Source organism: Engystomops pustulosus, chromosome 4, assembly GCF_040894005.1.
Source record: "Engystomops pustulosus chromosome 4, aEngPut4.maternal, whole genome shotgun sequence".
Classification (NCBI taxonomy): domain Eukaryota; kingdom Metazoa; phylum Chordata; class Amphibia; order Anura; family Leptodactylidae; genus Engystomops; species Engystomops pustulosus.
In genome coordinates this window covers 134693439-134719277 of record NC_092414.1, presented here as the reverse complement: position 1 = coordinate 134719277, position 25839 = coordinate 134693439, and the positions used below count along the sequence as shown (strand labels likewise).

Genomic DNA, 25839 nt, shown 5'->3' with positions numbered 1-25839 from the left:
TAAATTTGGAAAAATTCTTTATTTTCAACGTTCCAAATTCTCTACTTTGATGATAGTCATAGCACCAAAATAAATTTATAACTTACATTTCCCAAATGTCTGCTTTATGTTGGCATGGTTTTTTAAGATTCCACATATTTTACTAGAATGTTATGAGGCTCAGAATTTAGGTATCATTTTTCACATTTTTTGTAAAATCACCAAAACCTGTATTTAGATGGACCTGCTCAACTTCTAATTGACACTGAGAGGCCTAAATAATAGCTAGACTCATAAATTACCCCATTATGGAAACTTCACCCCTCAACGTATGAAAAACCACTTTTAAGAAGTTTGTTAACCCTTTAGGTGTTTTATAGGGGTTAAAACAAAATGGAGGTGCAGTCTGGAAATTGTAATATTTTTTCACAATAAAACTCATTTTGGGTAGAAAATTAAATATTTACAATGGATTAAATGAAAAAAGGCTCCACAAAGTTTGATACCCAATTTCTCCCGAGTACACCGAAACCCTATATTTGGTGGTAACCTACTGTATGGGCACACGGCCGGGCATAGGGAAGAAGGCGCCATCCAGATCAGATTTGCTTTTTCACATTGTACAGGCTATAATTTTTTTTTCTTTTTTTAATGTAAACCTATAGGGGCTTATTTCTTTTGGCACATGCAATGCTCTTTTCTGGTACGTAATTTTTCGGGAATCTATAGCTAATTGGTGAGATTTTATTAACTCTTTGTTGGTGGAGGAAATGAAAATCATAATTTTTTTAGGAAAATGTTTGGGTTTTTTTTGTCCGTTAACCATACCATAAAAATAGTATACTATATTTATTCTATGGGTCACCACAATTCCGAATATAGATTTTTTATTTTTTTCCCATTTTTACTGAATAAGAAGTAATTTGGCAAAAATGTTGTTAATTTTAGCATCACCGCCTTTCATACGTATAATTTTTTTATTTTTCGCCTCTATTTATGAGCTTATTTTTTGCGGGAAGGATTGTTCTTTTTAGTGGTCTTATTTTAGAGTGCATAACATTTTTTGAAATCACTTTTTAGAGCATTTTTTATAGGGTATTAATTAAAAATTATCTTTTTTTGGAGTGTTTATTTTTTTTTGGGGGGGGGGGTGTGTTACGGGATTCACTTTGCGGATCCAATAACAATTCTGTTTTATTATGCAGATCGATACGGACGCAGCGATACCAAATATGTGGAGGTTTTGTGCATTTTATTCAATTGTACTGAATAAAAAATAATTTGGAGAAAATAGTGTTCATTTTAGCATCAACATCTTTTCACATGCGTAACTTTTTTTTATTTTTCGGCTGACAAATCTGGATAGGGGCTTACTTTTTGCAAGAACAGTTGTTCTTGTTAGTGGGCTTATTGTAGAGTGTGGAACATTTTTTTTATCACTTTTTAGAGCATTTTTTAAAAAGATATTAATTAAAAAAAACTATTTCGGAATGTTTTTTGCGTTTTTTTTTCCTCTGCGTTTACCGTGCGGGTCCAGTAACGATTCTGTTTTATTATACAGATTGTATTGCCACATATTTGTGGGGTTTTTTGTGTTTTTTATACTTTATTAAGTGTTTTATGGGAAAGTGACATTTTAGGGGCTTACATTTTTATGCATTTATTTTCTTATTATAAGGTGTAGTGTTTTTACTTTTCCATACTTGAACCAACATGAAATATCACATTTTCAGACCATGCAATGGTCTCCATGGTACTCAACCTGCCTGACACAACTGACTTTCAGTGGCAGTGGAAATTGAACACGCCACTCCTGGAGGATGCAGTGATCATGGATGAAATACGGGAATCTTTTTGGACACACTTTGCCAGGACCTCGGAGGAGGGTATTGATCCATGCATTGTGTGGGAAGGCCACAAACATAAAATTCAAAAGTATACCCATGGCTACCGAAGTATCCGAAGTATACCTACGGCTTACAAACATCCAAAATATACCCACAAAGTACAACCCGTGGCTCTCGTCTGAAACGAGAAAAAGCCAGAGAGATAACTCTTATTAAGGAGTTGGGAGACATCACAAACATACGCCCACTGATGACCATTGTATACTACCAGTCCCTATAGAATCTCGACCACGCTCCCGCACAGAGGTAAATACAAAATAGAATACAGGACTTTCTCTCTCTTCCAGCCCCCATTATGTCACGGGGGAGAGGTAATCGTTTGCCATAACAGCCTCGGGTCTTCAGAAGATCCAAGGCTGTCTCATTTTAACCCTTTCATTACAATGTGCAATCATCACATTGCAATGAATGTGGAGGAAAATGCCCATATCCTGACATACTACAATACAGTATGGCAGTATATGATAGGATCAGACAGACAACCTAGGGTTAAAGTACACTAGGGAGTCTGAAAAATAGTGAAATTAAAAATTAAAAAAAAAGTTCATTAAAAAAATTATAATTAAAAAAAACCCTAAAAATTCAAATCACCCCACATTCCCTAGAACGGATATAAACCGTAAACACATTAGGGCGTCGCAGAGCATCACCTACCTGAGAATTCAATTGCCAGCAGACCTATCCAGACTCTACGCACTTAACTTCTTACCGAGTACAAAAGGGATGCAGAAACTGGGATTTCTTATTGCACATACACAACATATAAGAGAGTTTCGGCATCAAAAATGTCTTCGTAACTATATAAAACAAAAGGCTTTTTTCTTTTTTTTTTTTTTTTAAAAAGACGACTTTACATTGACAGCGTTCTAAAACTTGTACAGGTCTGTAATGGGGGATATTAGACAGGCAGGATATCTGGAAGATGTGCACACAGAGAATACCGTTTGTTTCCAATGGAAACATAGGAACAGACATATTAAAAGACTTTCTTTTAGATTTATGCAGTCAATTTTTAAAGAAAGGTGCCTTCCAGTTGCCACATTGATGGGTCTCCATCTAGTCAAACGTTGGTGACAAGTCCTTACTTGGAAAACCACTACATTTTAGTATAGACAAGTCAAACTTTAAAACAAAATCCATTCTGTGCAAGGTAACGGGTGGAAATATTGCAGGGAGACTCAGTCTGCAAACCATTTGCTTCTCTTGACAGGAGCAGTACTACTGGGTTTTCCAAGGATCTTGCGCTTGTACTGTTCCACCAGTTGGTTAAAACGTGTCTCTTCCTGGCTTCTTTTTCTTTGAAGGTTCCTAAAAGCAAGGATTCAAAATTTTAGATACAAGATCACAGAAAAGATGGCTCAAGGTGGAGGTACAATATTTCATACATGCCAATAGGGTGGCTGCTATATACGGCAAAAGAGGTCAGAGTAAGAATAGTCATATGAACACTTTGCCTGCGAGCTTAAGTAACTCAGACACACCTGTTTTACTGCTGGCATCAACTTTTTATGCATTTGGCTCTGCCCTTGAGGTTTAGGTTTCTTTGTTGGTAGTTGTTGAACTTTACCCTTGTCACGTGCCCTAGAAGGAAAGAGATGTTCTCAGTAACGCTTTTTACATTTACAAGTTAAAATTGATTTTTAATTACATTAGTGAACACATGGGGGGGATCTAAATAAATAATCTGAGAAGGTAATCTCTGGTTAGTCCTAAAAATGAAATGGCATTCAGATCCTAGCCCACACCGAAAAGGATTTTTCAAGAATCTTGGAAAACTACATCGGAGCCAGGAAAGAAAAATATAAATTCCATGCTACTCAAAAGTTGCAGTGGGTTCAATGACCCAACACTTTCGGTCGATCCAGGATTGTCTGAGCACAGAAGACCACTACGACATAAGTTGGAGCTGGATCAAGGCAAGTACGCTATATTTCTCACTTGCAGAATTAAGATTTAAATCTTTTTGGGGCCTATACAGTCAGACTTATAATTAACCTCTGTACCGATCTCAAATGTATTACACCATAGAGCACACAGAACTATAGTAGTGCAAACTGGCAACGCAGTAGCATAACCTGCAAAGTTGCAATTTGCTCCATTTTTCTCCATGTTACATTGTAAATAAGCATTCCAAACACATCTTCTTCTGTAGACAAATGGACTACCACAAGTAAAATAAAGCAGAAGACTTGTATTTAACCTGTGTGAAACTTATCATGATATGAACTTAACATTTCTGATGTGTCAGAAATATGTGGCTTGTCTATCAGATTTTAGCCTTCACCGCCTCACTTCTTAAATAAAACAATACAATAAGTGAAACCACATTCCCAGAAGAAAGTGGAAAATTCTTGCTGACCACGGGGCTTAGTACATAAAAGCCACACAATTTTAAAGAGTGAAAGGCAGCATATATTATACCGTATATACTCGAGTATAAGCCGACCCAAGTATAAGCAGAGGCCCCTAATTTTACTACAGAAACCTGGGAAAACCTATTGACTCGAGTATAAGCTGAGGGTGGTAAATGCATTGATCACAGCATCCCAAGTATATAGCCTGCCGGACCCTGCCCCATCGTATATCTGCCCCAGTAAATAGCCAGCCCCCTGTCCCAGTAAATAGCCAGCCCCCTGCCCCAGTAAATAGCCAGCCCCCTGCCCCAGTAAATAGCCAGCCCCCTGCCCCAGTAAATAGCCAGCCCCCTGCCCCAGTAAATAGCCAGCCCCCTGCCCCAGTAAATAGCCAGCCCCCTGCCCCAGTAAATAGCCAGCCCCGGGGGAAGCCAGAAAGGTGAGTTTGCTTATACTTGGGAAAAAAAAATATCCAGAGTTTAGGTTTTCAGCACATTTTTTTGTGCTGAAAAACTAGGCTTATGCTCCAGTATATATGGTAAAATTATAAAATAATAATATATTAATATATCTATATCCATCTATTTTAACCTGCCAAAAAAATAAAAAACAGTAATGTTTTTTCTAGTCTATTTTTTAGTGACTGCCACTCCTCAGTTCCAACTCTCAGACATGGCTAGATGTAAAGGAGGTGGTAGGATAATTCTCAGACAGCACTTAAGTATATAGCCATTTCGTCAGTGTGTTGAACGTTTGAGTACTCCCTCTTTGAATTCTGTGGTTTTATATTTAAGGCCACAATAGGACATCTGTAGTTGTATGTACCTAATTTTAAGACCTAAGTACAAAGTACTAGATGTCCATATTCAAAAAGGATATACTTGCTTTTTCTCATGACTTCATATAGAATGTTATTTTAGCAAGGTATCCACAATTCTCACCTACAGATGTAGCTCAGGACATAAATTTTATTTTTTTTAATAAAACTACGCAAATTGCCATTATCGCCATTATTAAAATTATAAGATCATAAGAGTATCCTAAAGAGGAGTTATCAGTATTGAATGACCCACTTGCTACATACCTTTTCTTAGGACCTGTATGAGAAGGCATGGGTAAAACTTTCCTTCTCTTCTTTCCATCTGGAAGCTCTTCTTGTTCAATTTCCTCCTTAGTTTGAAAACCTGACCACTGTTTACCAGATGACCCAAATGTTCCTTCCGATGGAAGTCCCATGGTAAAAGCTGTGAATGGTTTCTTCGTGGTTTTTTGAGTATTTGAATGAGTTGGTTGTGACTCAGATGAGATTCCTGGATTTGCGGTGGCCGTCTTGTGTGCATCAATGCCGTTTTTAGTATTTGAATCTATTTTTTTTTCCGAGACTGTCTGAGGATTTTTTCCTTTCTTTTTTTTCTGTTGCTTTTTTGCATTAGTCTGGCCAGGATTTGCCACATTACTATTGTATGCCTGTGCTTTCGCCTGTTTTTGCTTTAGGACCTCCTGCAAATTAAATGCATTGGAATTTACTTATACCACATTATATTCACTAGTGCTGAAGAGAGTTGAGATAACTAAAAGAGGGTGAGCAGAAGCTATCCCTGGCAACAATTGAGCATGAAGAAATGTGAATAGTACTTATTTTTGTGGGGGGGGGAGCATTGTGCAAGCATTTACAAAGCTAACAAAAAAGGTCTAGACAGTCTGAATATGTACCCTCTATATATCTGCCCCCTAAGGTCCATCCTGGACAAGTGACTGCCTTAGGTATACACTGGCAATAGAAGGTCAAGCAAATTATTGGCTGTAATCACATGTTCCATATTATGAAGTCATCACAAAAAGTGATGGAACCAGAACATGTTATGCCAACCCTTTAAAATATTTTAAACCTGTTTTGTAAAAATGCTTACTTTCCAAAAAATCATTTTATAAGCATCAGTACATGCACTGCTACAGATCTGAACAGCCAGACAACTGACTGCTTAGCTTGACAAGTCATTCAGACATGGCCAAGCTTTTCGAATAAGACTAGGTTTACAGCACTGCCTGCAATTTCTATTTTTCTGCTCCATTACAAAAACCTGCAAAATCAGAGGACCTGATCAAAATGATGGGCCTCAAAAGGATCCAAAAGATCCACAGACTATAATGGTATCTGCTGGGTTTCTGGATGTGAGCATATTTTTTCCAGACATAAAAAGTAATGTGTGAAACATTCCGCCTAGGATTTCTGAAGAAATCTGTGACAAAGGCATCTAATGGAGCAGATGACACTTATGTGAACCTAGTCCTAGTCAATCCAAACTTACACTATTTTATTACACCTCAAACTGGTTAAATAGACACTTAAAGCTGGACCAAAAAAATTTTTTATAAAACCTGAAACCAAGGTGCTTACTAGACTACGTTGCTTTCTCTGCTCCTTTATCTTCAATTTATTCAGATCCTCCAAGGAGAATTCCACAATTGGCCTCTGTAATTAGTACATTTAATGAAAAAAATAATTAATACATAAAATATATAAAATGACTCAAGTAGATATGGGGATCATAACAAATTATTGCAAACGTCTGCCATTGAAGTCAATAGGATTCTGTTTTCAGTAACAAGTGAAAGATTATCGTAGAGATGTGCAATACATAAAATAACCCTATACCACTGTATTATAAATGTAAGTGTATATGTACGAGATAGCCCTTTATCTACGAATCCACTTACAGGCAGTCCCCGGGTTATGTACAAGATAGGGTCCGGAGGTTTGTTCTTAACTTGAATTTGTATGCAAGTCGAAACTGTATATTTTACAATTGTAGATCCAGACCAAAAAAAAATTTGGGCCCCAGTGACAATTGGAATTTAAAATTTTTTTGATGTAATGGGACCAAGGATCATCAATAAAGCTTCATTACAGACACCTTACAGCTGATTATTGCAATCTGGGACTATATTAAAGCATTCAGAAAGCTTCACCAGAGGTCAGAGGGGTCTGTCTATAACTATGAGTCGTCTGTAAGTCGGGTGTCCTTAAGTAGGGGACCGTGTGAATATGAAGTCATTTTAATGAATGAAATCTCACCTTTTTAGGTCCAAATAGATCTGGATTGTTGTTCAGCTGTCTCAGGGCTGCCAGTGCATGTTCATGCTTGACAAATTCCACAAAGCCATAGCCCAGAGACAGACCCTTAACTTTTCCTCCTGCACCTTTCAAGTCTCTCATCACACGACACTGTACATAAGACAAAGACAGAACAAAAAAAATACTATATACCCATAACTATGAAAATACTTCTGCTTATAACATTGCCAAGTTTTATTTGATAGATTTATTGTTATTACCTCTTTGATTTTTACTGAGCGCTCCCCACCAGCTGCATTGAAACACATCTGGCGTAATTTTTTGTCATCCACCGACTTTGGCATGTTGTGCACACACAGACGAGTCCTGGAGACAAAAATATTCTGACTGCTTAACTTTTGTCGTTTTAGCGCTGCAAACTGGAGGGAAAAAAAAAAAAAAAGAAAAAATTATAAAGCAGTTGACCAATTTTGCAATAGGGAGGGGTCCTATTCTTTCAGTCTATTAAAGTTATTTTTCTGATAAAAAAAATAACAGGAATCAAAACTTTAACATCTTGACACACCAGGACATTTCCCAACTAGATTTTAGTGCAGCAGCAAATGCATAATGCATCAAACAGCTGCAATCGGTGCTGGCACAAAACATGAGTGTTGACCATTTAAAGAGAACCCGTCATGCAAAATAACCCCCTAATCTAAATATATTTTCATAAACTGCCATTAGAAAGCATTGCCTCTATACCTTCATTGTTCCTCTACACGCCTGTAAACCTAAGCAATGAGGTCCTAAAGCTGTATGCAAATGACCTGTGAAATGTCCAATGAGTCATTAGCATATTCAAACTGTCCAGCTTATTCATGAGTGGGAGGCACAGCCACACACCCCAGTGCTTGACTGACAGCCTGTGTAATGGTGTAATGGCTACTCCATGTGCTTTCTGCCGGCTATACCCCCTGCAGTCTGTGTGTATAGGAGAGATACAACAGCTCCAGGCAGCAATGTTATAGCAGAACATGTCAGGTACTTGTGTAGCTGATGTCTGTGTCTCACACATGTGTATTAGGAGGATGCAGCATGTCAGCAGATAAGACACAGACACTAGCAATGCTTTACTATACATTACACACAGACATGAGCAGGGGAAGGAGAGGGGAGGGGTAACATCACCACCTCTGACCACGTGACCAGCCTCATTTACGTAATAAAGAAAATATTATTTTAAAATGATTAATGTATGAATTGACTAGATAAAGACTGGGATTGGATCGTTGTGAGCTGCTCCAACAGGTAGTAGTGACAGGACTAGTGACAGAAACCTGATGACAGGTGTCCTTTAAAGGTTGGCGCAGTTTAAGCACCACCATCTTGGGCCGGTTCAGGGGAAAGATCTGCTATTGTGACAGCTAGGAGTCTATGTGGGCCTGTCATTCAGCACAGCTCCACCCACCAAAGTATAAAAACCATTATTGGCCTCAGAATATGGCAAAATGAAAAAAAATCTTTGGGAAAAAAAAAAGATAATTTTTTTTTTTATTCTACTATAAAACCTACCATATATACTCGAGTATAAGCCGATGTACCTAATTTTACAACCAAAAACTGGGAAAACATATTGACTTGAGTAAAAGCAAAGGGTGGGAAATGAATTGCTCACAGCCTCCCCAGGATATAGCCTGCCAGCAAGCCCCCAGTATGGCCAGCACATTAAAAAATAAACTGAGTACTCACCATTCCGATGCCCCGGGCAGCTCCTCTTCAATCTTCATGTGTGCTGGTGCCGGCTACAGGTCCGCGACAGCTTCGTGCGCCAGCCGTGCCGTGCGCAAGGAGCTGTCGCGGACCTGCAGCCAGCACCAGCACACATGAAGATAGAAGAGGAGCTGCCGGGGGCATCGAAATGGTGAGTACTCAGTTTATATTTTTTATAAACCGACTGGGGTGTATTCAGCACAAATATTGTGCTGAAGAACTTGACTTATACTCGAGTATATACAGTACATAAATTTGGTATCTTTGTGATCATACCAACACAAAAAATAAAGCAGAGGTGTCATTTGATGTTCACTGTGAAAGCTTTAAAAACAGGGTTCGAAAGAACATGAATTTTTTTCATCAATTTCATCAGCTTCCCAGTATACGGCATGTAGCATTAACCCCTTACTGCCGAAGCCACTTTTCACCTTCCTGACAAGGTCATTTTTTTCAAATCTGCCCTGTGTCACTGTAGTTGGTTATAACTTCAGAACACTTTAACATATCCAAGTGATTTTGAAATTGTTTTCTCGTGACACTTTGTACTTCTTGTTACTTGAAAAACGGGTATTAACAAAGTATTAACAAAAGTACATTAAAGAATATAAATGAATCTGTGTGATTATAAAAACCCCTAGAATAAAGGGGATGTATCATACATGTCTCACATTTGCCATTCCAGCAACAGGAGGCTACCTTCAGAATACTCTTGCACAGTATGCATCAAGTATTTGATGGGTCACTATGGTCATGTAGGGGAAAGAGGAAGAGACTTGAAAATGGCCACAACTGCTGAATATTTAAAAATCTGGAGAAATAGTTAGAGTGTTTATTGTATTACAGCTCTTACCCGATTTCTTTTTGCCATATCTTCTGGACTCACTCCTTCCGCAGCTTTAGTTCCTTCACGAATCACTAGGGGTAGAGAGTAAATAAGGGAACAGTAATTGAAACCGGAGGAGACAATCATGGAATAGGTATATACGGTTATTTATTTCTATGTAGAGGAACTGTGCATGCACTGCTACACTTTTCAATGACAGAAAACAGACAATGCGACTCCACATACTCAAAAAAGGGGGACATTTTTAATTACCAACCATCTAGATTTCAAAAGGCTTTTAGTTGAGAAAACATTTTTCGAGAATTTTTCATGGGTGGCCTATTTTTGGGCATTTTGTATGACATCACTGTATAATTAGTGGAAGTACCTTCCCTTGTGAACCCTTGCTCCCCCAGAATGCCATTTTATGTATTCGTGCTAAAGGATAATGAGAGATCAGAATAAGTGATAAATGTTTGATCACACGGAAACCCAATGGCAGAACCTATACAATTTTTAGAATGATGTTTAAGAGCTTAACATTCCTTCTCGCTATAAGATATCTGCACCATTCATTGTTTATGGGGCTTGCGAAAACACTCAAATAGAACATTCAGTTGTTCCCATTGGTCCTATAAAAAACAGAATAAAAATTTTAGGAGAGCGTATTTTCATGTACTCACATCCTTCTCTTGCCAAGTACAGGTTCCTGGTCCCTTTAGGTTTTTTAGTTTTCTTTTGAGTTAGATTTCCAGCTTCCTCCCGACTCACAGCCAGGTCTACAAATAGCTTCCTTCCATCAAGTTTTAGCCCTCCGTTCTAGGTTAAGCAATGGAAATCAAGTACAGTCACTGCAAGACTAGCAAACATCACATAAAATAATCCCCCAATAGTGTATAAAATATACATTTTAAAAAGTTAAAAATATTTATAAGGTATTAAAGACAAAGCCAAGTTGTAAGAATCATTACTTCAGCATATCTTAGCAATGTGCCATTTAAGGTTTTTTTTTGGGATCAGGGTATTGATGTTATGATAGACCTTTACCGGTATATAAGAGCAGTGCAGGTCAAACAGCTGCTTACATGTATATGGCATAAAATCTGCATTACCCTGCACAGACGCTAGTATAAATGTGCGCAAATAGACCCACCCATGTCAGCCCCAAGTGCCACAGCCCCTCCAAACAGTTGATGTGCAGGATGTCAAAAGATGGACCAAACAAACAAACATTTAAGTAGATTCTTCACAAAAATGCTGGCTGCTGGATAGAACAGTTATACCTCAGATTCATCCTTGGCAGCAGCTAGGCATTTCTCTGCAGACTCTTTATCCATAAACTGAACAAAGGCACAACCTAAAAACAAAAAGTCCAAGTGTAATGATAGATTTCAAAAGAAATTTAAAGGAAAGCGCAAAACAGAGAACCGCAGATACTGTTCCTACTGAATCCTCCCTAAACACCGTTAAACTACATTAGATCTTTAGAAGAGAAGTCAACCATGTTAACCACAAATTTCATATATTGATAGGCACTGGCACTTTTGGGATCTGCCAATACCAAACATGTTCAGGCTTTTTTTTTTATCAGTTCTAGGAAAAGGGAGGCGATTTGATTTATTTTTTTTCATTTTTTTTTTTACTGTATTTGCAGACCTTCTAGGATACTTCAATGCAATATAGCTGTAAATGGCAATACAGCCATAACTGGGAGCGCCAATCCCTCTAAGATGACAGCACCTACACACTGCCAGTGGCATTTACATGTTAAACACTAGCCATCAGTGCTGGTATGTCACATGTCATTAAGGTATTAAAACGTACCTGCCACCCCTTAAAAATATCTATATGCAACCAGACAAATACAGGCACTTCCTGGCTTAAGAACACCTGACTTACAAAAACACACTAGTTACATTTTCTGCACAATAAACAGCAATAACAGTACCGTAATCAAATATGTCTACAATTAAGCTTCATTGTAAATCCTGGTTCTTATGACAAGCAAACATTTTATAAATCCAATTATCACCGAGCCAAAAAAAAAAAAAAAGCCTGGAACTACAATTATAAAATATACAGTTCAGACTTGCATACAAATTCAACTTAAAGGGGTTATCCGGCTGTTAAAAATTACTTATGGCCGGGCTGGGATGGGCTAGTTAAACATAATAAACATGTACTTACCTCCTGCCGCCGATGTCCCTTCGATCTGTGCCCCTGTTTGTTTACAGGGGCACAGAAGCCGCGCACAGGGAACTTCCGGTCCGCGATGTGGCCGACTCCTCTCATCCATCCCTATCTCTCAGCGTTGTAAACGCTGGGAGATGGTGTCGGATGGGAGCTTCCGACTGGCTGGAAGCTCCCTGTGCTCCCCTGTATACAAACCAGTGCACAGCAGAGACTGACCGCGGCCGGACGAGGTAATTACATGTGTATTATGTTTAACTAGCCCACCCCAGCCCGGCCCTAAGAATTTTTTAACACCCGGATAACCCCTCTAAGATCAAACCTAAAGCACTTATCCTGTACGTAACCTGGGGACTGCCTGTACAGCGACACATCTTGAGCAATCTCAACCATTTAGGGAATCGATTTACAACAGGGAAATCCTGGAAAGTGGGGCAGGGTTAAAGGAAATCTACCATAAAAATCCAGCATGCTAAACCAGGGATACTGGCTCATAGATCCAGGCACTGTGATTGTGGTAACCGTCTTATATTTATTACTCATGGCCTCCTTCATTCTAAAACTTTTTCAAGTATGCTAATGAGCCTACCACCCAAATGGCTAAAACAAGACCCACCGCCGCTTTAGACTGGCTGGCCAGGGTAGATAGCCTATATTGCCTGGAGGAACTAGTCCACTGGGAGATGAGGACATACCATAAGTTCTATAGAATTAGGGAACCCTGGTCAAAAGTTCAGAGATAAAGTCACAGACCCATCCCCAATAACTAGACATGGATGCTTCTAACATGTCCAAGGCTATCCACACGCCAGATTACTTGAGAGACACCTTAAAATACTGGAACCTGATGAATATCAAAACCAAGACAACATCACATGTACAACACCTACATCGCTCTGTACGGCACACGGACCACCCTGTTAACAGTTCACCGTTATTTGTTCTTTGATAACCTATTGCTGTAATGTGACTTCAACATATACTTAACAATTCGCCTACTTAACATATCACACCTCCCAGTCGATCCTTCCCCCCTCCCCACCCACATTCCCCTCACTCATAGCTGGCGGACTATATACACCTCGCTTAAGAAGACCATTTGGACTATCACCAATCCAGCTCCCACCTTAATACCCCCTTTTTAACCCTGTTACGAAAAATGTAACCTAGTTCTTGGCCAATGTGATATGTCCGGGTATATTACTGTAATATTACTATGTACTTGAGTATGTTGACGTCTCTCTTAACTTCATGTTTAAAACCAATATTAAAAAAATAAATATGCTAAAGAGCCTGAAGGGCTCTGGGGGGTCTTCACCAGAGCTCCTCCATGCTCTGGCTTCATAGGTTGTTACACTGTCTAATCTCTGTCCCTCAGCACTGCCACCGATGGGGGAAATGGTTCACTTCCATGGCTGCAAGGTTAAAAAAAAAAATCATTGTGCAAATGTAACTGCTTCAGAACATGCTGCTAAATCATTGTGCAAATGTAACAGGACCTTCTTTGACATCACCCTGTTCACATGACATTAAGTGCCCAGTTTACCCAATGTATGTATCTGATCACAGGAAATCCAAGCAGCCTCCATGGGGAGTAGTAGAAGTCCATGGAGGCATGCTGTGATAATTCCATTATACTGCAACGTGATCAGATAGACCATATCCATATAAAACATATATTTAATTTCTTACATGTTGGGAATATAATTTCTTTGCTGTGCAATGGTTTCTGGTGCAGCAGGAGACCATAACCAGAAGTGATGAGACTGACTCACTGACATATACTTACCTTTCTGGCAGCTCTTATGTTGCTAGGTAACCCGTGAACATCATGTCAGAGGGCTATAGCTAAACACATGCCCCTGAGCGTCACAGAGAGGTGTGACATGTCACCCCATAAAGTCAGCCTCACGTAATTTCCGGTTCTTTTTTTTTTACTCACTGTACCCTGTTCATTGGTTCATGTTGTTAGTGGGTGTGCCGACTTGATCCATTTCCTGGACATTGATTTGTATATATCTATGAATTATTGCTATTTACTGGTCATTGTATTTGTATCTGGGAAAGGGTAATTCTGTGGGCCCGAAACAGGTCATATATTCATTGTATATTATATGCGCTATAGATGGATTTTTTTAACGAAAGAAATACATTTTCAAATGACCATCTGTTGTGGACCTTGAAAATATCACTTGGAATTTTATTGCTGAATGTATTTTTGTGCCTAAAAACACAGCTTTTTTTTCTTCATTTTTTTATGCTTGTCTGCACCGTCACGTTTACAACCACCAAATTCTGCACAGCCGCTCTCTGACTCCAGGAACTTCATAGACTAAGTTTTGAGCCAAAATTTTTTACAAAATCTTTCCTAAATCCACTTATTAACAACCAAATACAGGAGCCATTGTCTACTGCGGCAGTTAGAAGCTGAGCCGTGATTGGTAGCTGTTTTTCCACTCTGAGCTCTGATTGGGTACTATAGGCCGTGAGCATAAGATGCTTACGTATGAGGTAGGATTGATGAAGGCAGACAGGGAGAATGACAGACAGGCAGGCAGGCATTGATGCGTAGATAGAATTAGTTATTAGTTATCTAGAATTAGATAGAATTTCGTTAAAGCTAAGAGCAGGTATGTACTATATCCGGCAATGCCAGGATTTACAACCAGTATTATAGAGTTGATTTATGGGGATATGAAGGAAACAGTTTTTAGGTAAAAGAAGGGTGTCAGTAAGTTCAAGTCAGTCAATAGGGCTCCATGGGAACCTGTCACTAGCTGTATTTGGGAAAATATGGTGAGAGGATCCCTTTTACTAAAATATTATTTTACATTTTTCTTTAAAGTAGGGCCTACTTATTACTCTAAAAAAAAATTTAAAATCAGTGTATTTACCAGAAGCGAGCATTTTTGGCACTTGCCTCAAGACCAACTTCAACATATGGTTTTACCCTGGGTAAATCTCCTAAATATATACACGCATTGACATTTGGCCTTACCTTTAGAATGCTCTGTATCAGGGTGTAACACTATTTTGACATATTTAATTTCTCCAAACCGCAGTAACAACTCTTCTAAATCTTCTTCTTCAGAGTTGAAAGACAGATTTCTAAGACAAACAAGGAAACATGTGAACATATTAGGCAGGCGTGCAAAAAATGATGCAAAGTAGAAACTTAAATAACAAGTGTAGAGTTGTATTTTGGGACAATGGCCCAAAAATACATATATGTTATCCGACTATTAGAAATATTTAACATGTGGGCTGGGGAGGGCTAAAAAAATAAATGTAAAAAAAATCTATACACGTTTATTCACTCCATGCAACGTTCAGCACAATCTAACAGGCATCTGCTGAAGGAATGCCAAGGGATGCCATGAGAGCGATTGGTACACCCCCCCCCCCCCCCACCGCCGGTGCCTGGCATGGAAGGTGCACTATAAACGCCAAAGTCACCAAGAATGCAGAGTCTTTAGGGTTAAAACAGCCAGGATGTTGAGTATCCTTAGCTGTTAGTGGGGGAACCCAGCTGTTACACACAGCCAGGCTCCTGCAGTGATAGCACAGGCTCTGCTTCTGAGCCTGTACGATCTGTAAGTACAAACAAGTCAGGATGGGACAACAGACCACAGTTCCTGACGTACATGAATGTCTAAATGCATTAAGGGGCTAATACACTTAGACACTCAGTCAAGCGTGACTGTGCACGTGTAAAAGGTTAATAGCCGCAATTGGAGGCATCTCCGATCGTGGGTGTTAGGGCACGGTGTCAGCTGCAATAAACCGCTGACACTTGTTGCTTCTCCGGCTCCTCTTATGAGGAGATGCCAGAAGCATTCCATAATAGAGTGGTAGTTTGCAGGAATTCATTAACCAAAGCGTACTGCTACAGCAGGAAGGGGTTAAAAACCATCTTTAGTGCAGAGAAGAAGTAGTTATCCTGTAAGCGATGATATTGCCCTCAAAGAGCTTTGACCTCAATATAACCAAGCTATCCGGGATTACAGGAAGTGAGGGATTTGAGCAAGCCCGTTTATTCCAGAAATAATTTGAGAACTATCCCCTAGCCGTGTACCTTTAGGATCTATACTCAGAAGAGTGTTTTGAAAGCAAATATTAGTACAATTTAGTTTTCTCTTGTTCATGCACTTTGTTAAATCACCTTATAAATAATGTTTTTCCTTCTTTTACATCCGATGGTAATTGTTTCTTCTTTACTTTATTTTTAACTAAAATATAAAAATGACATTTTGTCAGTTCACAATAGTCAGCTACACAAGCACAGCCACAATGTCTTATTACAGTGGTTTTAGGATTAGTACAACTCTGGGAACTGTATTCCTTGCTTACAGTAAAGATTTTATTTAGGCAAGTTTGTTGATGGGCACATCAGAAACCAGGGTGGTTGAAACAGAGAGAACAGTTAGAAGATGGAGTCTGTACAACTGTACCTATAAGTACATAGTTGGACCACCCGGACTTGTATGACCAATAGATGGTACTGCAACGATGTTTTAGATCATGTGATCCATAGTGACCATGGAATTTATGGTACAATAGGTTTATAGGTTATAAAGGGACAGAAAAGGGGGAGGGGGGGGGGGGGGGGGAGATGTTCCTCAGTGAATAATAGAGTGAATGGGTGTAGCTCAAATGATAGAACAAGCCCTAAGGAGCCATCTGGAGCCAGTTGGAAAAAGCAGGGGAGTCCCTAAACATAATAGAGTAGGTAGGTTTCCAACAAGTTGATGTCCAAGTCAATGAGTTCCTTCATGTGCCGGATACGACCCTCCTAAACCCACATTAACTTTGTTACACAGATTTACACAGACTGGGGATGACCACAGTATTTAAGAGATTATGAAGAGAATGAGCTCTGTGGATGCCACACTCCTCCATATTGAGAGGGGAGGGATGAGCAGTGCTCCAGCCTGCGGTTGTATGCTCATCCGGGCTGTATGTTCGTGTGAAAGAGGCCTAAAATAGTGGCACATTGCGGGGTGTAAGTGTTATTACAGGATAGGCTTCATGGTCTGCCTCCATCAGATATAATAAAATAAATAGTTTTTTTTTTATTTTTTTAAATGGGGGATATGTTTGGCTGTGGACGATAATGGTGCGTTCAGACGCCGTGTGCTCACCGCACTGTGACCAGATGCCATAGAAGTCAATAGGTACAGATATGCAGCCACATAGCGTTAGTGTGCATGAGCCCTAACCATGAGTGGGGAAAAAAAAAAAGTTTGTGTTGTTCATATTCTCTGAAAAAAAGTTAAAGTCAAAATGCAAGGGGATGTAAACTTTTGAGCACAAACTCACAGATAACAAAGAAGAGGTGTGGAAGTTCCAACTTGTATTGATACATTATTTTATACCTTTCTTTTTACTCTCAAAGTCAGAGTCTCCCGATTCATCTTCCACATCACTCTGACCAGAGTCGTCAGAAACATCCTCATCATCGTCATCATCTTCCTCATCATCGTCGTCCTCATCTTCCTCATCACTATCCTCCTCCATTTTGGTTCTGAAAAAAAGCACAGAGATTTATTTGAAGGGGTTGTCCCACAATTGACAATTGACATTCATCAAATATCCACATGATACATGATAAATCTCTGATCGCTGGGAGACCACTGTGACCCCATTATACATTTCACATCCCCAGATACGCCTCATGATACCACACTGAGGAGAAGTCTTAGTGGAGAGAAGGTCAAGCATGTGCAATATCACTCTACTCATTTGAAAACAGTAGCGAGATCCCAGGGGGTGCGACTGGGCTTCGTGCTGGAGGGGCTGGCAGCTCCGGGCCCGAGAGAAGGGATATAGATAATCAATTATATGTGTGTCTTTTAGACACACATATAATTGATCACCAGAGCGCTCTGGCAGAGACACATCCCCACCCTCTGTCTGCACACACTCCAAGCTTTGTCAGTAGCATGACGACATCACGCCACCGCTGGGTGTTTGCGTAGGCAGAGCAAGCGGACATGTCTCTACCTACACTGCTGTTCAGGCCCGGGGAGAAGTGGGAGCTGCGGGATCACTGGAGTGAGGAAGGCAAGTAATGTGTACTGGACGCAATATATGCTGTTGGACAGTGTCTGTGTATATATAGACCTGGCTGCTGCTGGATATTTGTAAGCAGGCTGCTGGACAGTATATACGGAGGCATGGCTAAGGTGGGGGGCAGCGGTTTCTTGGACATTATATTAAAAGAGGAGGGGTTACTGAACACTGTATTAACTAATAAATAGGGTTGCAATGTTACAAATGATTTTTAACCCCTTCCCGCCGCAGCCCTTTTTCGTTTTTGCGTTTTCATTTTTCACTCCCCACATTCAAAAATCTGTAACTTTTTTATTTTTCCATGTACAGAGCTGTGTGACAGCTTACTTTCTGCGTAACAAATTACACTTCAAAATGGTGGTATTTAATATTCCATGCCGTGTACTGGGAAGCGGGAAAAAAAATTCCAAATGCAGTGAAATTGGTAAAAAAAAAAAAACACATTTGTGGCGTATTCTTGTGGGCTTGGATTTTACGGATTTCACTGTACGCCCCAAATGACATGTCTACTTCATTCTTTGGGTCGGTACGATTACGGGGATAACAAATTTATATAGGTTTTATAATGTTTTCATACATTTAAAAAAATTAAAACCTCCTGTACAAAAAATTTTGGGGGGATTTTATCTTCTGGCGCTAATAACTTTTTTTTATACTTTGGTATATGGAGCTGAGGGTGGTGCCGTTTTTTTGCAGTTTTGATGACGTTTACAATGTTATCATTTTTAAGCCTGTACGACCTTTTGATCACTTTTTATAGAATTTTTTATATTTTTTAAAATGGTAAAAAAAACGGCGATACCTAATGTGTTTATGATTTTTACTGTTTATATTTATATCAGTTCTAGGGAAAGGGGGGTGATTTGAATTTGATGGTTTTTTTATTATAATTTTTTTCTTTACTTTTTTTTTTTAATTTGGGAGTATATGGGGATTTTACTCCTCATACATTACAATGTGCTGATAGCACATTGTAATGAATGGGTTAACCTGAAGTAGCTTCGGGTCTTCGTGAGACCCAACGGAAGATGGCGGCACCGATTCCTCGGAAAGATGGCGGCACCGATTGCGGGTGTTACCGGTAAGCCTTTGCTGCAATATGCAGCAAAGACTTACCGGCTATGGAGAGGGCTCGGCCCGCGAGCCCTCTCCATGCACCGGGACCCGGCATGTGACGTACTATTACTATTACTGTTTCGCTTAATATTAATGAATGGGTGCTGCATATATATCAGTGAAGGGTGGTGGTGTAGTACATAAATTATTTGAGGAATGTTTACAAAAAATAATGCCATATATAAATTAGGAAAAAAAAGTTTATCCAGGCGACATTACTGTGACTGACTGTGGTAATTTAAGGGCTTAGTGTTGACATGTGATATATGGAGCTGAAGGTAATTGGTAGTGTATTCTGTCAAGACATAGAAGAATTAATCTGTAAAGCGCTTCGGAATTTGATGGCGCCAATTATTATCATCATCTGTGAGGGGTCCACCAAAACAAAGACTAGGATAACCCAGGCCAGTAGAGAGGTAGAAGTTCAGAACTACAACTGATTTGTACAGTAAACAAAGTCTATATGTGCCTTATGGAAGGCATGGAGTGCAATACATTTTTTGACGCTATACAGTAATGTGCATTATACTCCCAGTTGATGTACAGTATATTTATGTGTGGGGTGTATTCATTGCTGTGATACTATCAGTATTGTATATAGTGTGTTGGCATATATATATGTGCTTCTTTGGTGTATGTGTTTTGTATATTTGGTGTTTGTGTGTAAAGCATATATATGGTGCTGTATTTATATATGTGCATACAGTATGGTTATGGAGTGTAAACAAAGCAGTATATAAAGCAGCACAATGAAAATGCGGACAGTGTTCAAAGCTGGGTACAAGGTTCTAAACCAGACCCTATGGTTATGAGAAATCCACTTGGTAAAAAGATCCACTGAAGTAGCACTCCAAAAAGTTAGGATTTATTCTCCCCGTGGTGAACAATGCATTGTACACCATGGGTGAATAAATCCTTACTTTTTGGAGTGCTGCTTCAGTGCATATTTTTACCTGTTGGTGGAGTGTATATATGGTATGTTTATTCTGAAGTAGATGCTAAAGAAATAGGGGCGGCGGTGGGAGTTTAGGTATATGGGGCCTCGATCCCAAGTTCATAACAAGGTCTACTGAAGTCTAACTTACGCCACTGCTAGTAAGTCAGTTATCACGGATTAGTTGTTTAACCCTTTAGCCAGGGCAATCACTAGAGGGAGGTGAAATGACACCCCAACGAACATTCTGCCAACAACATGGGATGATTGGATTGCCATTGCAGTCCCATGGAAGCCATGGATTTTTTTAAGGGAAGAAAAAAAAAAAAGGAATCATTAAAATAAACTTTTTTTTTAAGAAAATGAAAACCCAAGAAACTAATCTTGTCCCTATAAAAAAAAATTCAAAAACAAAATAGCCACTGTATTTGTGGGTAATATTACAGTGCGAGTGCTCCGGAAACTAAATACAAACAGTCTTGAAGGGAAAAAAAGATCCCAAAATTTAAATAAAAAATTAACCCCTTTTTTCATGGCACTATTTCATTCCTTACTTTTTACTGGCTTTAGTTTTTTGTTGTGAAGCTTCCATTTTAGTATCCAATTCCTCATTTTCTGTGTCATCTTGCTTACTTGAATCTTCTTCCTCAGAGTCACTTCCAACTTTATCATTGTCATCTGATGAATCCTCAGAGTCTGATGAGTCTTTATTCTTTTCCATCTGCTTGTTACTCTTCTTGGTTTCTGAAACACAAGAATGTTTTTGCATATGCGATTTAATTTATAATGTATGAAACCTCTACTAGAAACCCCACAAAAATAGTTTACTTACCATCGGTAGAATTTTCATGAATAGCTCTATATTTATCTCTTGCAACAGCCCAGTCTACAGCTACAGTTCGGCCTATATAAAAAAAAAAGTTTTCAAAAAAACTTTTTGACATATCCATTTGTTGCTCCTCTAAAGAAATACTACCTACCCCTATACTATCCCTTGGCCTGTAGCCCAACATTCGTGAAATGAGACTTTTCATAAATCATATACTGACAAAGTATAGTAAACCTAGAAGTCTGCTCACCTTTAATATTCTTCATATTCATTCCTTTCAAAGCCTTGCTGGCTTCTAGCATGTTCTTAAACTGCACAAAAGCAAATCCTTTCATCTTCCCATCTGTTAAACAAAGCACATCTCTTACTAGTGATAGTGATAACACATTGGTCAGACAAAACGGAGTTGTGAACGTACAAAGACAACATACCGAATATACTCGAGTATAAGCCAACCGGCAGCCAGGTAAACTTTTATTAACTTTTCAAAGGTAGTGGAACCAGTAATGTTGATTGTAAGGGCGGATTGGTAAAGGTATTGAAAAGGCTATGGAAACCTGTCATTAGGTGAAAATGTTCAAAGCAGGTGACAGGTTTCCTGTAAAGCTCTCAGAACTCTACCTTTATCAGTGAGTGATGAGTGCCGTGTTGCTAAGGTCTCTCTAGTGATTTGGGTTTTTTTTTTTTTTTGCACCGGTCCAGTCAGTGCAGCAGCTGCACTGTTATAACATTTGCCTGTTACAGGCGGTCCCCTACTTAAGGACACCCGACTTACAGACAACCCATAGTTACAGACGGACCCCTCTGCCCACTGTGACCTCTGGTGAAGCTCTCTGGATTCTTTACTATAGTCCCAGACTGCAATGATCAGCTGTAAGATGTCTGTAATGAAGCTTTATTGATAAATCTTGGTCCAATTACACCAAAAATTTTGAAACTCCAATTGTCACTGGGGCAAAAGAAAAAAAATTGTCTAGAACTTCCATTATAAAATATACAGTTTCGACTTACATACAAATTCAACTTAAGAACAAACCTCCAGACCCTATCTTGTATGTAACCCGGGGACTGCCTGTATACAGAAAATACCACCCCAGGCCATAAGGGTCTGGTTCAGATAAACACAGAACAGTTATAATGTCCCCTACGAGTTCAGAGAGGTTTCCCAGCAGTGAGAGATTAGCAAAGTTAGAATATATAATTACATTTATTTTTAATTTATAAAAGGTGAATCAGACCTGGATATTTTGGGATATTGACATCCAACACTGATCCAAATGTGGAAAAATGTGTCTTGAGATCTTCATCAGAGCACTGTTATGGAAAATAACATATAATCAGCACAATAATTTGTTTCTAAATTTATAAATGTATTAGTATTTATGATTAGAGATGAGAGGCCCCTTACCCTGTTCTGGTCCCTGTGTCACTAAACCTTCTGGTTTTTGGCACTGCTCCTGGACATAAGTTCAGAGAAGGTCACAAGAGCCACGTTGGCCAACAAACGGCCTCCTTCGACCAAGGTACATTAACTCCCTTAACCAACGAAGGCCACTTGTAGTAGCAGGTTCTGTGACCCCCATGAACTTCTGACAACTCGAAGTGCAGATGTTACACCTCACATCTATTTCTGTACACTGAACTGTGCCTAATCTTTAGGATCTGACCAGCACATGAGTCAGTTTCTAAAGACCAAGACTGAGTTCATGTGCAGCTGGCCTACACTGAATGTTGTATCTATTTTTTTATTGTTTTGTTTTTTATCAAAGTAGTTACAACAAACAGTACATGTATATTCTGTGTTAAAGAGCTTTATGTATGATGTATTTATGCATTTTGGGACATACAGGTTTTTAATAAACAGACAATATTAAAATAGCCTGACATTTTGTTTCGCTTTTTCTATTTATATCATCTATTTTCCAATCTATTTAACACCAATTCTAAGATTATATCTTAACTATTAAGCTATACTGCAGCATAATGAAAGTTATGTTGTGACTGCAACAGTAGAGCCTCAAGAAAACCAGACCTCCTGGATCTCACATAACGGTAGTCGTCACAGCAACAACTAACTAAAAAAATAACAGTAAAACTCTCCACATTATACCATACCTTAAAGCTCAGGTTGCGGATGATCAGTCTGGCTTTGTTAGGTTGGACACCTTTTGGTTTGCTTTGTTTAGTATCTGAAAAGAGTCATAGAAAATTTGTTCCAATTGTACTTCTAAAAATCTGCTCACTGCTTATTTTACCTCTGCTAAAAGAATTTTTTTCAGTTGATGGTAAAACTAATTTGAAATGTCCAAAATCGTTTTTATATGCCATGTTCTCCAACACTTCTTGTACCTTTAATTTTTGCCTTTTTATCTTTGTCCGTCAACTTTTTCTTGGCCACCACCACCTTGATTTCTTTTCCATCGTACTCTTTGATTTCCTTCATAGCTCTCTGTGCATCCTCCAACATGGAAAAGGAGGCATAGCCAATACCACAACATTTTTCTGTGCCTAAGAGAAGGAAACATGGAAAATAAAGCAAGGAACTTCACATTAAAACTAAGATGCCAAATAAACTTTTTGCATCAAAATTAAACATATCCTTTGTTGAGAGATGGCTCCTAGGGTCCTTTGGGCCTACAGACTGCAAGATCTACTGCACACGTGCGATCTTGCAAGAGAAGACAGTCATGTAAATCAATGAGGAAAGAATTAGAGAAAGCAGAGATCGTACCTTAAGTGTGGCATGGGCATAATAAAAAGTGCCGGACGGGCTCTAATAACGCCTACCAAAGCAGTTTTGCCTTATCATATTTATTAAAACAATTTCAGGGAGGGGATACAGAACTCTGAGCATGAAAAAGTATGCCTGGACTTTGTATTGAAAGAGTTACAAGAAGTATCTCAGTTTGGAAGACTGGAGGCCTTGACAAATTCCCTTTAAAGAAAAAGAAGTGTGATCTCTCTCGCAGACCCAACTATTTAGCCGATGTGTTATCTAGTATGGCCAAGTTCATACATGCATTTGACAGACACCTTTAAACATTCTGTGTTTTCCAACTTTTGAGTAAATGTATGTGTTTCTGTCAAACAAGTCTGTAGGTGGTGCATCAACTAAGACATACAGATGTGAGGAAAGGCGCTGGGTGTAATTTAAACCAAGAAAATACCAGTCATCTGTGTGTTTAAGTGGGGAACCTATAAACCCTATGGAAAGAAATGAGAGTGCATAAACAGTTACGGTATGTTAGATTGATTATATCAAGGTTCTTGTGGGACCTATGAATTAATTCTCACAGTGGAAACACATCTATTATTACCCATTTTTTGTGTATTTTATGAAGACAACAAATAAAGGTTATATTTCAGTATTTCCTTTATTCAGTGAACCTTTACACATACTGTCATTAATAGCAGGATAAATAGCACCTCAGCTAGGGTACGAGGGATGGGCCTCGGTCCAAACACGTATGCATTTCTCTGGAAACCCAAGCGATCAGTAACCAGAGCCCACTGTTCTGGTTACCAATTGCATGCGTTTCTGTAGAAAAGTAACAGAGCGTTAGTGGTACATGTGACTGCAACCTAAGGACCATTTCACATGTGATATCGGACTCATAGTACCGTTAGTGTTGGAGATCAGACCAGTAGGTGGTCCAGAAATTGCAGTGGACCGTCAAGCAACATGTCCGGGTAAGGCGGTGCTGCAGAATGTAAGACGCCCCAACCTAAAGTTTGAGTCCACTCATCTAGTTATGTTGCAAAAAGATACAAGAATGCAATGTGGAACTGACATTACGTTTAATTCACTGTTATGTTCATGGTACCAAACCAGCTCCATTGAAAGATACAACCTAATAGTGGGGTTCTCTCTGGGCTCCATTGCCGTTTTCCCTCTCTAAAGTCCGGATCAGAGTTGTGAAAACTACCTAACCAAGGGCATAACCACAGGGGTAGCAGCAATAGCAGCCGCTATTGGGCCCGCAGTGTCAGAGCGGCCTTGTCATCCAAACTGACACTAAATAATGGAGGATATGCATATTGTACAGCATAATATGTATACAACATATCTAATGTATATATGCTTTACATCTATATGGCCCTGAGTATAAAATGTGTGCGTATGTGTGTGAGAGCGTACAAATGTGTGTGCATGAAAGAAGAAATGCATGTTTATGTATATAGGTACGTAAATAAGTGTAATATGTATATTTTTAAGCAGGAAAGTCTGCTATGGGTCCCTGTGACTAACCAATACATACAGGAACAGTCACAGTATTTCTGTGAAATGGGGGCTACTGTTAAAAAATGGGAACCTTTTTATACCGGGCTACAACATGGGTTAATTTCACCATTAGCTGTAAGTTTATTCCGCAAAAGGGACGTGAACTACTGTAAAAACCATTTGCACTTCTGATGCACTATTTCTGCACACACATGTATAAGCCTACAGCAAACGTGCCTAGCAATACTGGTATCGCCGGTATAGAATATATTTACACCAAGGTAAAATTCTCAGGCACCGCCATTGCTCCACCAGGTTATATACATCTAACGTTAGGCGCAGCTCATTACCCTTCTCCCGGACCACGAAGCACCGCCGGAGAGGTCCACTATTACTGAAGATCTCCTCCAGCCGCTCATTGGTAGCATCTTCCGGGAGCCCCCGGATAAATAACGTAAGCCCTGCCATCACAGAGTAAACCGTGTACAGCCTATACCACGCTTCTTCTGGGCGCCGCCATATTACCGGAAGTCCGTCCCTGTAATCATTCCCCGGCTACATGCTGTCACTGTAACTCGGGTT

The 25839-nt window shown here is 39.3% G+C and overlaps 1 protein-coding gene across 1 annotated transcript; it reads right to left on the bottom strand.

Moving 5' to 3' along the window:
- On the bottom strand, positions 1-25839 carry RBM28 (RNA binding motif protein 28). The gene is made up of 19 exons (XM_072147564.1): positions 25608-25839; positions 23385-23543; positions 23151-23224; positions 22274-22349; positions 21286-21378; positions 21039-21110; positions 20761-20950; positions 17460-17608; positions 16247-16313; positions 15083-15192; positions 11178-11251; positions 10578-10713; positions 9922-9986; positions 7577-7735; positions 7317-7466; positions 6639-6713; positions 5325-5740; positions 3368-3467; positions 1-3194 (listed from the first exon to the last, which is right to left on the bottom strand). Exons 1-19 carry the CDS (start codon positions 25723-25725, stop codon positions 3153-3155), a joined length of 2325 nt encoding a protein of 774 aa, XP_072003665.1. The 5' UTR covers positions 25726-25839; the 3' UTR covers positions 1-3152.

Bases quoted from the DNA above. Each gene is read 5' to 3' on its own strand.
- RBM28 (XM_072147564.1), bottom strand. From the start codon at position 25,725: ATGGCAGGGCTTACGTTATTTATCCGGGGGCTCCCGGAAGATGCTACC. The intron at 22,350-23,150 runs GTATGGTATAAT...TTTCCATAACAG, and splicing joins TCCGCAACCTGAGCTTTAAG to TGCTCTGATGAAGATCTCAA. The intron at 16,314-17,459 runs GTATAAAATAAT...TTTATATTTTAG, and splicing joins CTTTGAGAGTAAAAAGAAAG to TTAAAAATAAAGTAAAGAAG.